At 32.8% G+C, this 13,279-nt stretch overlaps 2 protein-coding genes across 2 annotated transcripts; one reads left to right on the top strand and one right to left on the bottom strand.

Annotated features, from left to right (window-relative positions):
• Nucleotides 1-6: 6 nt before the first annotated feature.
• On the top strand, nucleotides 7-7,812 carry Slob (Slowpoke binding protein). The gene is made up of 8 exons (XM_070295737.1): nucleotides 7-232; nucleotides 3,994-4,160; nucleotides 4,433-4,698; nucleotides 4,987-5,281; nucleotides 6,714-6,805; nucleotides 6,896-7,021; nucleotides 7,095-7,168; nucleotides 7,479-7,812. The coding sequence occupies exons 1-8, from the start codon at nucleotides 60-62 to the stop codon at nucleotides 7,579-7,581; spliced, it is 1,296 nt and encodes a 431-aa protein (XP_070151838.1). The 5' UTR covers nucleotides 7-59; the 3' UTR covers nucleotides 7,582-7,812.
• Caf1-55 (chromatin assembly factor 1 p55 subunit) lies at nucleotides 7,773-11,251 on the bottom strand. Its single transcript, XM_070295738.1, has 5 exons — nucleotides 11,118-11,251; nucleotides 9,912-10,410; nucleotides 9,536-9,793; nucleotides 8,951-9,278; nucleotides 7,773-8,780 (listed from the first exon to the last, which is right to left on the bottom strand). Exons 1-5 carry the CDS (start codon nucleotides 11,137-11,139, stop codon nucleotides 8,601-8,603), a joined length of 1,287 nt encoding a protein of 428 aa, XP_070151839.1. The 5' UTR covers nucleotides 11,140-11,251; the 3' UTR covers nucleotides 7,773-8,600.
• Between the last annotated feature and the right edge of the window lie 2,028 nt (nucleotides 11,252-13,279).

Here is a 13,279-nt window from a genome sequence, read left to right as displayed (position 1 = left end):
GCCGTCGTCGCGCTGTCAATCGCAGAACGCAAAGCGCGACCGAGTTGAACGCCAGGGCGATGAGCTCGGCTCGGGGTTCGCTGCGACGGGGTCGAAGCGTGAGCACGGAGGACGAGAACGAGAGCGAGGATGACAAGGGTCATCAGCTGGCGAACAAGTTAGACAATCTGGCGCGGTTGCTCTTCAGCCGCGTGTCGGCAGCACGAGGATACAAGGATCAAGGCGACGTCAAGTAAGAGAGAGAAAATAACGAGGGGGGATCTCACGCGTAATTTATGAATTATAATAAAGATAGACGAAGTTATACATGATATAAAATAGAATTACAATGTAATAAAATTATAAAGCTCAGAATTAGACCGACAAACTTCAGATAGTTATAAAGGACATCAAAACGAACCGATTTTGCCAATAAATCCGTGTTCGCAAATGAGCATAGTGCCCATAAAGCTTGCAACAACATTGCTGCAATATTGCAATATTGCATATTGTAGTTTAATGTTGCAGAAATATTACAAAGACATTATTTTACAATATAACTTTAGTAATGTTACAGCAACATTCCAAAAATATTCCAAAGAAAGTATTCGATAATCGCTAGTTCATTTGTTTACCGCTATGCGGCGCATATTGCGCTATTTATTCCGCATTTAATTTTTAGTCACAATGATTATATAAAGTTTACAAAGAGCGGCTAATAAGATTAAAGATATAATTAGTTTTATTAGTTTAAATTGTACGATATAACCCCAACACAGGGGACTCAGACATTGGACTAAGAATTCTTTTAATAGTTTCCATTCTTATATAAAATCAAAAATTATTATCAAATTTGATAATAATTTTTGATTTTATATAAGAATGGACAAACATGCAAAAGATACTTCAGATTTTAATAAATAAATTTTGAGATTATATGAAGACAAGAGAGATGTGAAAAAATTTGTTGTATGCGTAAATCCACCACAATCTTTTTGCATATCTGAATATTTCAGATACAAAGAGATTGTGAATTTACAAATTGGCAAATTGAGTTTTTTCTTATTTCTCTTAGATATTCTCTGTCACTGAAGGAAGTCGAATGTGTACCGAAAAATTTACAATTTATAATTTCGTTATTATTATAATACAGAAAATCTATATACACACTAAATCCTGATTCTTATATGCCTAATTTCTTATTATTTTTTTCATATGTTAAAGATATTATATCGATAAATATACATAAAGCATTATTGCATATATATTATATTGCTATATTGCTGCAATATTATATTGCAATATTTCTGTAGGCGGACATTTTACTGTTACTGCAATATCATAACAACGTTGCAGCAACATTTCGTAATGTTTCTGCAATGTTGCAATCTTGCAGAAAAATGTTGCTGCAATATTGTTGCAATCTTGCGGTGCTGTATGGGAAAAATTAATAAGGGAACCTCGCGGACCCAAAATTCTGATGTTGATGAAACTTTAGATACATGTAGGAGGGATAAATAGATGAATTTAGAAATTTCTAGTTGCGGTCCAAAAATGATTCTAAGGGATGAAATCACCCCTCATACATAGAACGGCTTTTTGCTTTTCTCAATATATCTCGAAAATTATTCGAGGTATCAAAAAATGTTTTGTACAAAAATTTCTTGATAAAAAATACCTCTATCTAATCACATTAATAAAATTTTGAAAAAATAATTTTTTTCAAAGATTTTTGTTCCTGTTAATCTTTGATTCTCTAGTGCCAAAATAACTCATTTACTGACACGGGACAAAATTGGCTTGTTTTAGTGTCCTTTATAACCATCTGAAGTTTATTAGTCTAATTCTGCGACACTCTGTGTGTAACAATCTCTTTATCAGAAGAGAGATTATCCCTCAATTTATATATATTATTCATATAGCAAAAAAAAGTATATACTATTCTTCTCTCTCTTCCTCTCTCTTTCTCCGTTTCGAATCAGTTATTGCTTTTGTTGCTTCAACAAATAATCAATCATTTAATTGATAATCCCCCCCCCCCTCCCACCGTTCCCTAGAGACATCCTGCCTGGTTATTATGTTTGATATTACCTATACTATGATATCACACTGTATCGCTATAAACCAATTGCTATACATTTATATACCCATTTTCGAGTATTCGTTTCTGTTTGTAAACTATAGATGGATCCATCGAAAGCATCTTGGAACATTTAGTTCTTCTCATACGAGGCGTGAATTTTCTTTCGTCGTGTATTTATTATCGCGTACATATAATTATACGCCGTTTCATGCAAATGTCTGGTTAGTATAGTGATGAGCTGTGCACGTCAGGATAATCATCGAAAATCTACGACAGACAATTGTCATCGGGTAGACGGAAATTTTCGAGTTGCTGCACGCAGGTAAAATGGTTGAAATGTGCAAAACAAAGTGTTTCGGAATTTTTTCACCAAAGGGAAATCCCTTTTGATTCTTTCGTAATTTCCGAACAAATTCGCGTGCGTCTCTCTTTTCTTTTTATTTTCCAATAATTTAGAACAGCAGTGATAGAGCTCCGGGATAGACGCTCTGCGATCCTTTCAATTCAATTACCGTCCCACGCGTCATAAGATTGATTTATATCCCAATAAGTAGCGAGTAACATCTTAATAACGTTTCTAACATCAATAAGACACGTCGTTTGATATTACTTTGCTATTTGGGACACGACGATATACGGTCATTGTAATGACGATCCTTTTTTTTTTTCTTTTTTCTCTTTTTATTGGATGAAACCCCTTGCAGCCATAGAGCAACGTGGCGCAATAGTGACACGCATCGTAATCCGTGGCTTGCGAATCTAATCCGTTTTTGTTGCGGTCGGAGGCCGCATGATAATGCACGGGAATTATCTGTCAGGCAAGCGCAAAGCTGCGCTGCACCTTTCGACGACAGGTAGAAAGTTTCTTTTTTTATATGATGATGCATACAAGATATTAAAAATATATTATTAAAATCTTATAGAAATGTACAAATATATTTGTTATTTTACTACACTGAAAAAAAAAGTATATTAAATCCAAAAAATTTCTTTTTTATTTAAAAGAAATTATTTATTTAAATACTTGCAAAGGTATTAGTTGTTTTAATCGAGCAGCAAACATATTTGAATTAATAAAATATAAAATGAAAGCAAAGCATGCTTTTATTCGCGAATTAAAGAAATGAATTTTTTTTTATCTTTATTATATTAAATTACTTGCTTTAAAAAAATACATTTTTGAATTTTTGGCTGTTTGTTCGAAGAACGCGGGTTTTCTTTATTTTAATAAATAATTTTTATTTTCAAATAAATATTTTTTTATATTAAAAAATCTTAAATGATTTATTTAAAAAATTATAATTTTTACATGCAACTAATAATTTATTTAATATAGCAAAACATTTTTAGTAACAAAGTATATATTTATTTAAGTAAAAAGAAAAATTTTTTTAAAAGAATTAAAATTAACAAAATGTATCTATATTTGATTTTAAAAAATTTTGTTTTGGTATATCTTTTTAAAGTACTTTAACAGAGTATTTATACTTCTTGGAAAAACATGGAAAACCTAGAATTCTTAGGAATTTCTTTTATTGTGATTTTTCCTTAGAAAAATCAGGGAATTCATGGAATTTTATTTTTTTACAAGATTTGAGTAAAGAGAGAGAGAGAGAGAGAGAGATACTCTATTTTTTTTACATTCTTTATTTATTATATTATTCTCTTTAATGTTTAATGTAATAACTACGAAATTGAAAAAAAAAAAAAAAGACTACGCAGTGACCCTGCTGGATTCTAATCATATATAAATCTGAGATTATCTTGAATCGATCAGAATATGTAGGATAATTTATTCGATCGCCTGACACAATTAAAATAATGCCACGATTTCTTGCGTTTTATCTTCTCGGACAAGTCGGATGTCGGATGGAAAATAATATAAGAAAGACGGAGAGGATGGTTAAATGAAATTTTCACCTATACAACAGGAACGGGCGTTACACGGCGCTGAATCATGGGTCGAAATCTATCAGCGAGGACGGGGTCGAGTACATGGAAATGGAGAAGAAATCTCGCGATCGTGCTTTATCAATCTGCCGGGATTACATCGATAAGACGCCGCGTTTCGCTCTCATCAAGCAACTGAATAATATCGGTGAGCCTCTACCGATCGCTCTTTGTTGGGTCCATCGTAGCTGAATAGGAAGAAAAAAAAACTAGAATAAAATAGAACCAAGTGATATAAGAAAGTTCAGAAAATAAAAAAATAAAAACATAAAGTCAAATTTTCAAATCAAAGTATAAAAGCTCGCGACTTCTTTTTATACTTGGAAATTTTGTTTTTGTCTCTTATATTGAGTGACCGGGAAATATCTTTGGAAAGTTTGTGTAAAGAATTGCTGTTAGAATTGCTAAGATATCCTTTAGGATCAAGGGTGGACAAATATTGGTTCATGGTAAGGGACACGTCCCTGAAGACGGACAGATTGCTGACTTTGATGCCATTGAATCGGAACTGCCCGCTGTCCGTCTGTCCCTCCACTAAGGAGATTTTGAACAATCTGTTCCTGGCCTTACAACATCCTTACATCTGTCCTGTTTTTCACGTCGATTTTCTCGAATACGAGGACCAAACGTACATTGTCCTGGTGCAACCCATCAACCAGGGTAGTCTCAAGGATCTAATATATGGCGTGAGTATCCCATTTTTGGGACAGAAATATTTAAGTTTTACAGGATAGTGAAAAACGCGTGCAAACTTTATTTTCAGGTATTTTGATCTCATTTTTCTCTCTTAAAGAGATGTTAATATTAAAAATATTTATTTAAAGTCCATTAAAGACTCTGTAATTTATTATTTTATTGTATTTATGAAGAATGAAAGACGCGCTTTATATTCAATTAACTGAAAACACACAAAAAATTTCGGCATCTCTATCTTCACAAAAGTGTATCCTTAGGGAGAGTATATCGTTTGACAGATCGAACGAAACTGCTGGAACGAAGAATGGATTCACAAATATGCCGCGCGTGGCAAGGGACTCACATTATCGCAGGTGCAACGGATGGGACGACAGATTCTGGAAGCGTTGGTGTTTCTGAAGGAACGTGGTTTTCCCACGGTGACTCATCTCCATTCGGGCAACGTGGTGATTCAGAATGGCGTAGCAAGACTAGCCGGTCTGGAGAATGGTCTTCTAGGCTTCACTAGTCGAATACATCCCGTCGTAACGTCCCGATTAACGCATTCCACCTCGATCGACATTATATGTTTCGGTACATATATATGGCAATACATTAATTCAGAATTTTTAATTAAAAATTTTAATTGAAAATTCCCGATATTATTTTGCAAAATATTTTAATATAATTTTCAATCACACATTCTTACTAAATATTATATTTTTTGATAAAATATAGATTATATATATATATAATCTATATTTTAGATGATGATTGCATAAGTTCGTGCCCGATTTTCATAGATGGCATTAAGTTACTACATGGCGGAGTTCTATTGTTTTCGTGTGGTAATTGTTGCTTACACCGAATAGATGACGTTGTCTTATGTCAATTTAGCGTCAGACATTATTCAGATAAGTCCATTTGTGCATAAGGGAAATCATTAAAAATGGAGAACGAAAGGTGCATTTGCGGCATGTAATGCTATATGAATTTCGGAAAGGCGTGAGTGTTGGGATTGCACAAAAAAATATTCAAAGCGTTTATTTGGACCGCACTCCTGTTCTCCGAACAGTCAAAAAGTGGTTTGGCAGATTTCGAAATGGTGATTTCAACATGGAGGATCAACCCCGCTCTGGACGGCCTTCTGGCATTGATGATGACATTGTGCATGCCTTAGTGGAAAGAAACCCAAGGATTACAACTGAGGATATTGTTGAGAGGCTGAACATCGATAATTTAACCGCTTTTCGTCATTTAAAAAAGCTTGGATACATTTCCAAGCTTGATACGTGGGTGCCGCATCTCCTGACTGAAAGGAATAAGCTGCAGGAAAACTGCAGGAGTCGTAATGGGAAATTCTGCAGCACCCGCCATATTCTCAGATATTGCGCCTTCAGATTTTTATCTGTTCCGGTCTTTGCAGAATAGTTTAAATGGCAAGAATCTCAATTCCGAGGAAGCTGTCGAAAACCACCTTACAAACTTTTTTCAAGAAAAACCAAGTTCTTTCTTCAAAAATGGAATCGACAAGCTTATAGATCGTTGGAAAACCATTGTAGAAAAGAATGGAGACTATATAATTGATTAATAAAAGTGTTATCTCTAAAATATAATCTATTGAAGTTTATATTTAAATCGGGCACGAACTTATGCAATCACCCAATATATATAAATTTCTTTTTTTTTAATTTGCTTTTGTATTGTGTACTTCTCAATAAGATATTCTAAGATATAATATTTTATTCTTTTTAATATTATATTTCAGAAGAACGTCAAATATTTTAATGAACGATTTTTGATCAAGCTCGATATTACGTTTCTTTAATAAAAAGTAGTATTTTATTTTATTATAGTATTTAATTTTATACATTTAATAATGAATTTTTAATATTTTTTGCAAAAGGAAGGAAATGTCCGCGAATTAATAAAATAAATTATACGAAAAATCTTATTGTCTTTAGAGAGCATCTTGTATATTATTAACAAATGATTTAATGATATAAATTATCTTTCATATTATCAGGGCATATGCTATTCGAAATGTGTGCCGGTTATGAATTATGTACCTTCAGACCATCCCCCGTCCAGTTGTCAGACATCGAGATGCATCCGCAGGTATGAATTGATAACAACGATAACTGCATGGATAAAATTTATTTACAAAACGAGCACCTCCCAATAAATATTCATATATTTCAATCTCAGGTTCTAAGGTTTCTCGAGTTGATATTCACGGAATCGGAGCATCATTTTACCAGCATAGAGGAGTTGTTGATCCACGATCTTTTCAGGAATATTGATCTTCGTGAAATGCAATGCGCGGCTGTAACTGTGAGTGCCCCTAATTTCTTATTTTTATTTTGTTTTTAAATTTGCCGAAATGAATGCGACTAATCAACTTCAGGTATTTCGTCCGACCCTGACGCCCTCCATAATGAGCCTGCTCGATGATATTAAACGGCAAGACGCTGGAAAAGGGTAAATTTAATTTCGATATATATATATATATATAAAACAGATTGAATTAATATTAAATTAATTATATTAAAATAATTATTAAATATATAAAATTCTACTTGTATATATTTATATGAATTTCTATTCATAAATAATGATTAGTGTTGCAAATAATTTATTTTGCATGCGCAGCTGGCATAAGACACGCTCTATAAGCGATGTCCATTTAACGCGCAGATTTTGGTAATGAATAATCAATTAATTGCACTGATTATAATAAATACAAAATTGAAAAAGTATTTAATGTAAGCGCTCTATTCTTTTTTTCTAGAATTATGAATATTGGCGAGGATACTATATCACTGAACAGCTTTGAATACAATGACTCCTTACTCACGCAGATATACAACGAGCTTTCACAAACAGCTTTATAATGTGGGAACAAAGTCTACACATATATATGTATATGTATATTTTATCTTGAATAAGAATGCACTTTCTATTATACATACTTGCAAAGTGCCAAGAAAATGATTATATTATATAATCGCTAATTTTATTAAAGTGCTTATTTAAAGAGATTTGTACAGTGATGATGTAAAATTGATTTGCGTGCTTTCTTTGTATTCAACATGTTTATTCAATCCATATAAAAAAAAATGTAAACTGTTAAAAATAATTATTCTTCTGGTTATTGCAATAATTCTAAGGAAAAAGCTAACAATTCCCACCTATTACAATGCCTAAGTTTTCTTGTTTTTTTTTTCTTTTATATTAATATAATATAATTTATATTTATATTTATTATTTTAAATTATTGTGAGAGGATTATAGTGAAAAAAAGTCATAACAAAAAGATAATAAAGGAAATTGGAAAAAGCGCAAGTTGAACTAAGCATTATTCGAGTTTGGGTCAGTCCTTTATTATTCACGCTTAAAACGAAGTAGAAAAAGTACTTGGCATGTCCTAATCTTATTTGAGCTTCCTCCTCTGCGACAAATAGTGCCTTCATACAAAAAGATGATTCGTAACGGGTGTAACTAGCAGTTGTTCTAGCTAGTTTATTCTGTTATTTATAACATAGCCAAGTCGTCACCGCGAAACAATAATACTCGCTATTTGCATATGCCATTCGAGGAGATATAAATCTGTTTAGTCAAATGCGATGAAATGTCAATTGTTTTTGCTATCTATCCAAGATGCATTCATGAAATTTCTAAAACTTCAATAATAGATTTGTTTTCTTCTTAATTACAACACTTTTCGCATAGTTTACATAATCGATCAATTAAAAGCGAGGATTATTATTTCTCGATGGAAAGAAATCTGTGCTGTCATCAAGGTCAGTTATTATATCAAAAGATTTAACAACATGACGCGCACATGTAGCTGCGCTTATAATCCTCAATCGACGAAAACGGCTTAAACCGATTCGATGAATTAAATTCCGCGTTATGAACCGCCAGTCTCGATTTCGCTGCCCGGTGTCTCGGGTTCTTCATCGTTGTAGATATTTTCTGCCATTTGCCATACTTGCATTATATTATCCTCTGATACCGAACATATAACCCATGGTTCATTCGGATTCCATGAAAAATCACTAATCTTCGCAGTATGACCTCCGTGTATGAACTGCAAAAAATATTTAAATTCTTAATTAAAAATTCCAAAAGAAAAATCAAATAATTATAAATATTTGAATTAGGAAAATAAAGTAGTAAATATTTATATATTCTTTCGTTAAAAAATTCTCTTTCATAATTAATAATTTTTTTATTCATCAATTAAATCCTCATTATTACCAATAGTTCAGGTGGTCCATCTTCGGCGTCCTCACTGGATTGCTCTTCACCGATCTTGCTAAGATCCCAAACATGCAATCGTCTATCTGTGCCACTGCTCGCTAATATTGTTTCGTTATGTGGCGACCATTGAACCTGGAAAATCTCGTCTTTGTGTGATTCAAATGAATGTAACTTCAGCTTTAAATTTCGCAAGTCCCAAAGTGCTACAGTTTTGTCTGCGCTGCCAGTGGCCAATATAAATTCAGAATATGGGTTGAAACTGAGACAATTCACTTCAGCAGTATGAGCATCAACAGTGTGGCTTGGTTTACTAGTGTTGTTGCATCTACACACATCAAAATTTAGCGATATAATATATATTATTAAATGGTTGCAATTTTAATAACATTAGTGTTAATCATATTAACAGAATGTTAACTTTATAGATATTAATAGAATATTGTTCATATGTAATTTTCTTAAAATGTATCTCTTTTTAAGGTGAATTAAAATATTTTACAAATTCTTCTTTTTCAAACTTGAACTTTCTTATAAAATATTTATTACAATTATATATTATTAATGTAATATAAAGATAATCACCTAGTATCCCAGATCATGAGCTTTTGATCATCAGCGACCGAGCCAAATAATGATTCATGTAATAAATGCCAAGCTACGTCTTCGACCACAGCTGTGTGCCCTGTGAAGATAGTTTTCGCGTCGATAACGCGATTCTCCTTCGGTGTGGCATTGATATCCCATAAGCAAATAGTATGATCGTCAGACGCACTAAGCAAATATCCATTGAGATTTGGATTCCATGAAAGCCCGTAACCTTCCTTTTGATGTCCTCGTAATCTATATGTATGATTACAATTGTAGCAATAGATATGTAAATATAATTATAATAATAAGAGTATATTAATACTCTCTGTCTACATTTATATCATATCTGTTTGATAAATCATGCAAATACCTCAAATCTGGGTGACATTCTCCATTGGGATCTGGTTTACTTGGATGTTTGGTATAATCGAATACAAGCACATCACTTGAAGGAGTCTTTGTTGCAATTACACATGGATTCTGCGGCATGTATCGCGCTCTGTTGACCTCACCCTCGTGATTAATTTTTATCTCAATTTCAATTTTACCGCTAACGGAACCAAATCCACCAAACTCGCCCTTCTCATTGTCGTAATGAGAAGCATCAAATTGCGCATCTTCATTCGGTAGCTGAACACTGGCGATGAGCAAATGGTTCTGTTCATCCGAAGTATGAGTACCAAGAATCAATCTGTGGACTGAATAATCCTTCCCTTCTGGCCGAGTGACATCTGGCAGCCATTGGGCCGTCAAAGAAGGCCATTCCAGAGCATGTGTCATCACAAGATCGTACAGAAACGGCGTGTTTTTCTTCCATATTTTATATTCTTCATTAATAATACGTTCCTCCACTGCATCGTCAAAACCCTCTGTACAAATATATCAGCTGTTTAAACTTTGTATGCACAAAAATTTTACATTGTATAAAATAAATAAATAATATAATATAAAATATAAAATAATATATAAATTTAATTGTCACAAAAGATAAATTGCACATCTGTCTATATGCATATACATATGTCAATTTTACATTATTATAATTGTACGTATAATTAATGCATAATTAATAATATAAGTACGCAATCATTTTGTGCCAAAATTTGTGAAATTGAAAACAATATCTAAATATTTTATATACAATTTATAAATTAATATTCCAATATATTTTAATTACAAACATTCCACGACGAAGTTAAAGGAGTATTTTCTATCGTTAATGAAATACTTGTTTTTAATTTCAAACAACAATTTCGCTTAAATACTTGTAAGGACATGGCGCGTTCAACCGGCTTATTGTGTAGTCTCAGAAACATTTACTATATTATTTAAAAATATTATCGCGAGAACTCTCTTTCCGGAACCATTGTCATAATAATCGTTAAATCGATATTTTATGCATATTTACAAACATTACGAGAGCGGCAAGATTACACTCTATTGTCGATGAAATGAACGGTGTGGCGGTTTATATCGAGGCGTCCTTTTTGCGAAAATTGCCGATTGTCCCTAATTTATTTATTATCGCGTGGAAATACGATTGCGAGCACTTAACGAGAAAAATACGGTTTCTTACCGCCATCCTTGTCCGTCATCATTTATCCCTCCGAAATTCGTAAAGACACCAGAGATAATCGAGGCACAAAGGTATCGCTGGCAAAGTCCGGCCCGCCAAAATCGACAAAACACAGCGGAGTACACCGACACCAACGAGAGACGCTCGGTCTATGGGTCTAATCGCAGAGGGCAAGTCCCCGTTTGCAATGTGGCGACAGTCCATTTCTATTGGCTGGCCCAAAGTGCTCACTAGAGTCCTATATAATCAGAGAAGCGAGAATGGCGTTCCGCTTGCTGATTGGCTGATCGCTACCGGCCCGTTCCACTTAACGATCGTAACGCTCACGTATCATTTCATCTTTGTTGTTCGCCAAAAGTTAAACAAAAACAGATAATGCCTCGCGAGAGTTGCGGTCGTTAAGTGAACGCGTCCTATGTTGGCGGTTAGTTTGCACGTAGAGAGTTAATCCTACATGCGAACTAATCGCAACTGGCGTACCGTAAGTGAGAAAAAAGCAGGGTTGGGAAAGTTACTTTATAAAAGTAACTCGTTACCGTTACCGTTATTTTTTCTAAAAAGTAACTCGTTACCGTTACTCGTTACCAATTTTAAAAAGTAACTCGTTACCGTTACAGTTACTAAAAAGTAACGAGTCGTTACAATTTCCGTTACTTTTTTACAATACAAACTAATAAATTATTTTGCATAAGAAAAACTTTTAAAAAATTGTAAGCAAGATTTCATTCAAGGTTTATTACAAAATAAATGATTAAATTTTATCGAAATTCTTTATTAATTTTTAATAAAATTTGTTGCTCCATAGTATCATCATTTAAATGCCCTCTTTGTGGTGTTAATACAGAGCCACCGATGCTAAACATTCTTTCTACAGATGCACTGCTTGGTAGAGCTGTATTATATTTAATAAAAAGTTTTTTAAGTTTTGGATAGTCGTTTAACATTTCTATATTACAATTATTTGATTTTAAAAACCGTTGCAATTCTTCTTGTTCAGATTCATTTTGCACCGTTTTTTGCTCAAAAATGAAGAAATCATCGTGATCGTCAGATTTTCCAGCTTTTGAAGAATTTTCAGTTGATGGGATTCCCAATAAATCCTCCAAGTAATTTTCAGCACGTTTTCTTTTTTCTCCGGTTAACCAGTTTAACTTAAATTTTGGATGTAAACATGCTGCTATTATTAATTCTTTTGTTTCAAATATTGTAAGAAATCTAAAATCAAATATAGTAAATTAAGCGACATTGTTTGTTTTATTGAAATTAATACTTTTGAATCAATAGTTTTAAATAAAATAATATTTTTCAATTAAATCCTTATTTAAAATTAAATAACATATGTATTAATCAAATTAATAAGTTACCTTTTATTTAAACCTTGCTGAATAGCTTCAACTAATGAATGGCAATCTATAAGGTCAGATTTATTGAGATTTTCTAATTTTCGTTGCAAGGTACTTTTAGAACTGGTAGTAAATGAGAGCTCTGCTTTTCCGAAAAGATAAAGCTCTCATTGGATATCGCGCGTCTGCAAGAACCATAAGTTGATCAATCACATTCAAGCATTTTTACAACATAATAAGAATGCTAATTGGTCGATTTGCTTACGGCTTTACGGTTAAGATAAAAATTTTATCACGCACAATAGCAAGAATAATATCTTAAATAAATCAAAAAATTTGAAAAAAGTAACGATAAAAGTAACTGTTAAATTCGTTACTCGTTACCGAAAAATGTAACGAAGTTACTTTTTCCGTTACAAATAAAATTTGTAACGCCATTACCGTTACAGTTACCGAAAAAAAGTAACTGTAACGGTAACGGCGTTACAAGTAACGCGTTACTTCCCAACCCTGGAAAAAAGTATAATATTTGTAATGTTATTTTTTAAATAAAAAACATTTTGAATATCTCTGAGACATTTTTAAGACAATTTAGATTACACATAGACAGTTGCGGGACTAACATGGCCATTATGGAAAGCATGAAGGGGTAACGATGTCGCTTCTCTGATTATATAGGACTCTAGTGCTCACCTTTTTATGGATTTTAAAATATTTTACAGATGGACAAATTTGAAAAAAAAATCGTTATAAATATCATATATCATTATTTTCAGATATAAATATTTTTACTAAAATATCTGCTGTTATATATATATG

The sequence above is a fragment of the Polyergus mexicanus genome, unplaced genomic scaffold (assembly GCF_030449975.1).
Source record: "Polyergus mexicanus isolate NDT 795.1 unplaced genomic scaffold, iyPolMexi1.0 SCAF_5, whole genome shotgun sequence".
In the NCBI taxonomy this organism is placed as follows: domain Eukaryota; kingdom Metazoa; phylum Arthropoda; class Insecta; order Hymenoptera; family Formicidae; genus Polyergus; species Polyergus mexicanus.
The sequence above is the reverse complement of the archived record's forward strand: the minus strand, read 5'-3'. Positions and strand labels throughout refer to the sequence as shown.

What these genes read in the sequence shown, in the direction of transcription:
- Slob (XM_070295737.1), top strand. Translation starts at nt 60, where the DNA reads ATGAGCTCGGCTCGGGGTTCGCTGCGACGGGGTCGAAGCGTGAGCACG. An exon ending in AAGGATCAAGGCGACGTCAA is followed by an intron (nt 233 to 3,993) that starts GTAAGAGAGAGA and finishes CCTATACAACAG; the next exon opens with GAACGGGCGTTACACGGCGC. An exon ending in ACATCGAGATGCATCCGCAG is followed by an intron (nt 6,806 to 6,895) that starts GTATGAATTGAT and finishes TTTCAATCTCAG; the next exon opens with GTTCTAAGGTTTCTCGAGTT.
- Caf1-55 (XM_070295738.1), bottom strand. Translation starts at nt 11,139, where the DNA reads ATGATGACGGACAAGGATGGCG. An exon ending in GAATGTCACCCAGATTTGAG is followed by an intron (nt 9,794 to 9,911) that starts GTATTTGCATGA and finishes TCATACATATAG; the next exon opens with ATTACGAGGACATCAAAAGG. An exon ending in CTCATGATCTGGGATACTAG is followed by an intron (nt 9,279 to 9,535) that starts GTGATTATCTTT and finishes TGATGTGTGTAG; the next exon opens with ATGCAACAACACTAGTAAAC.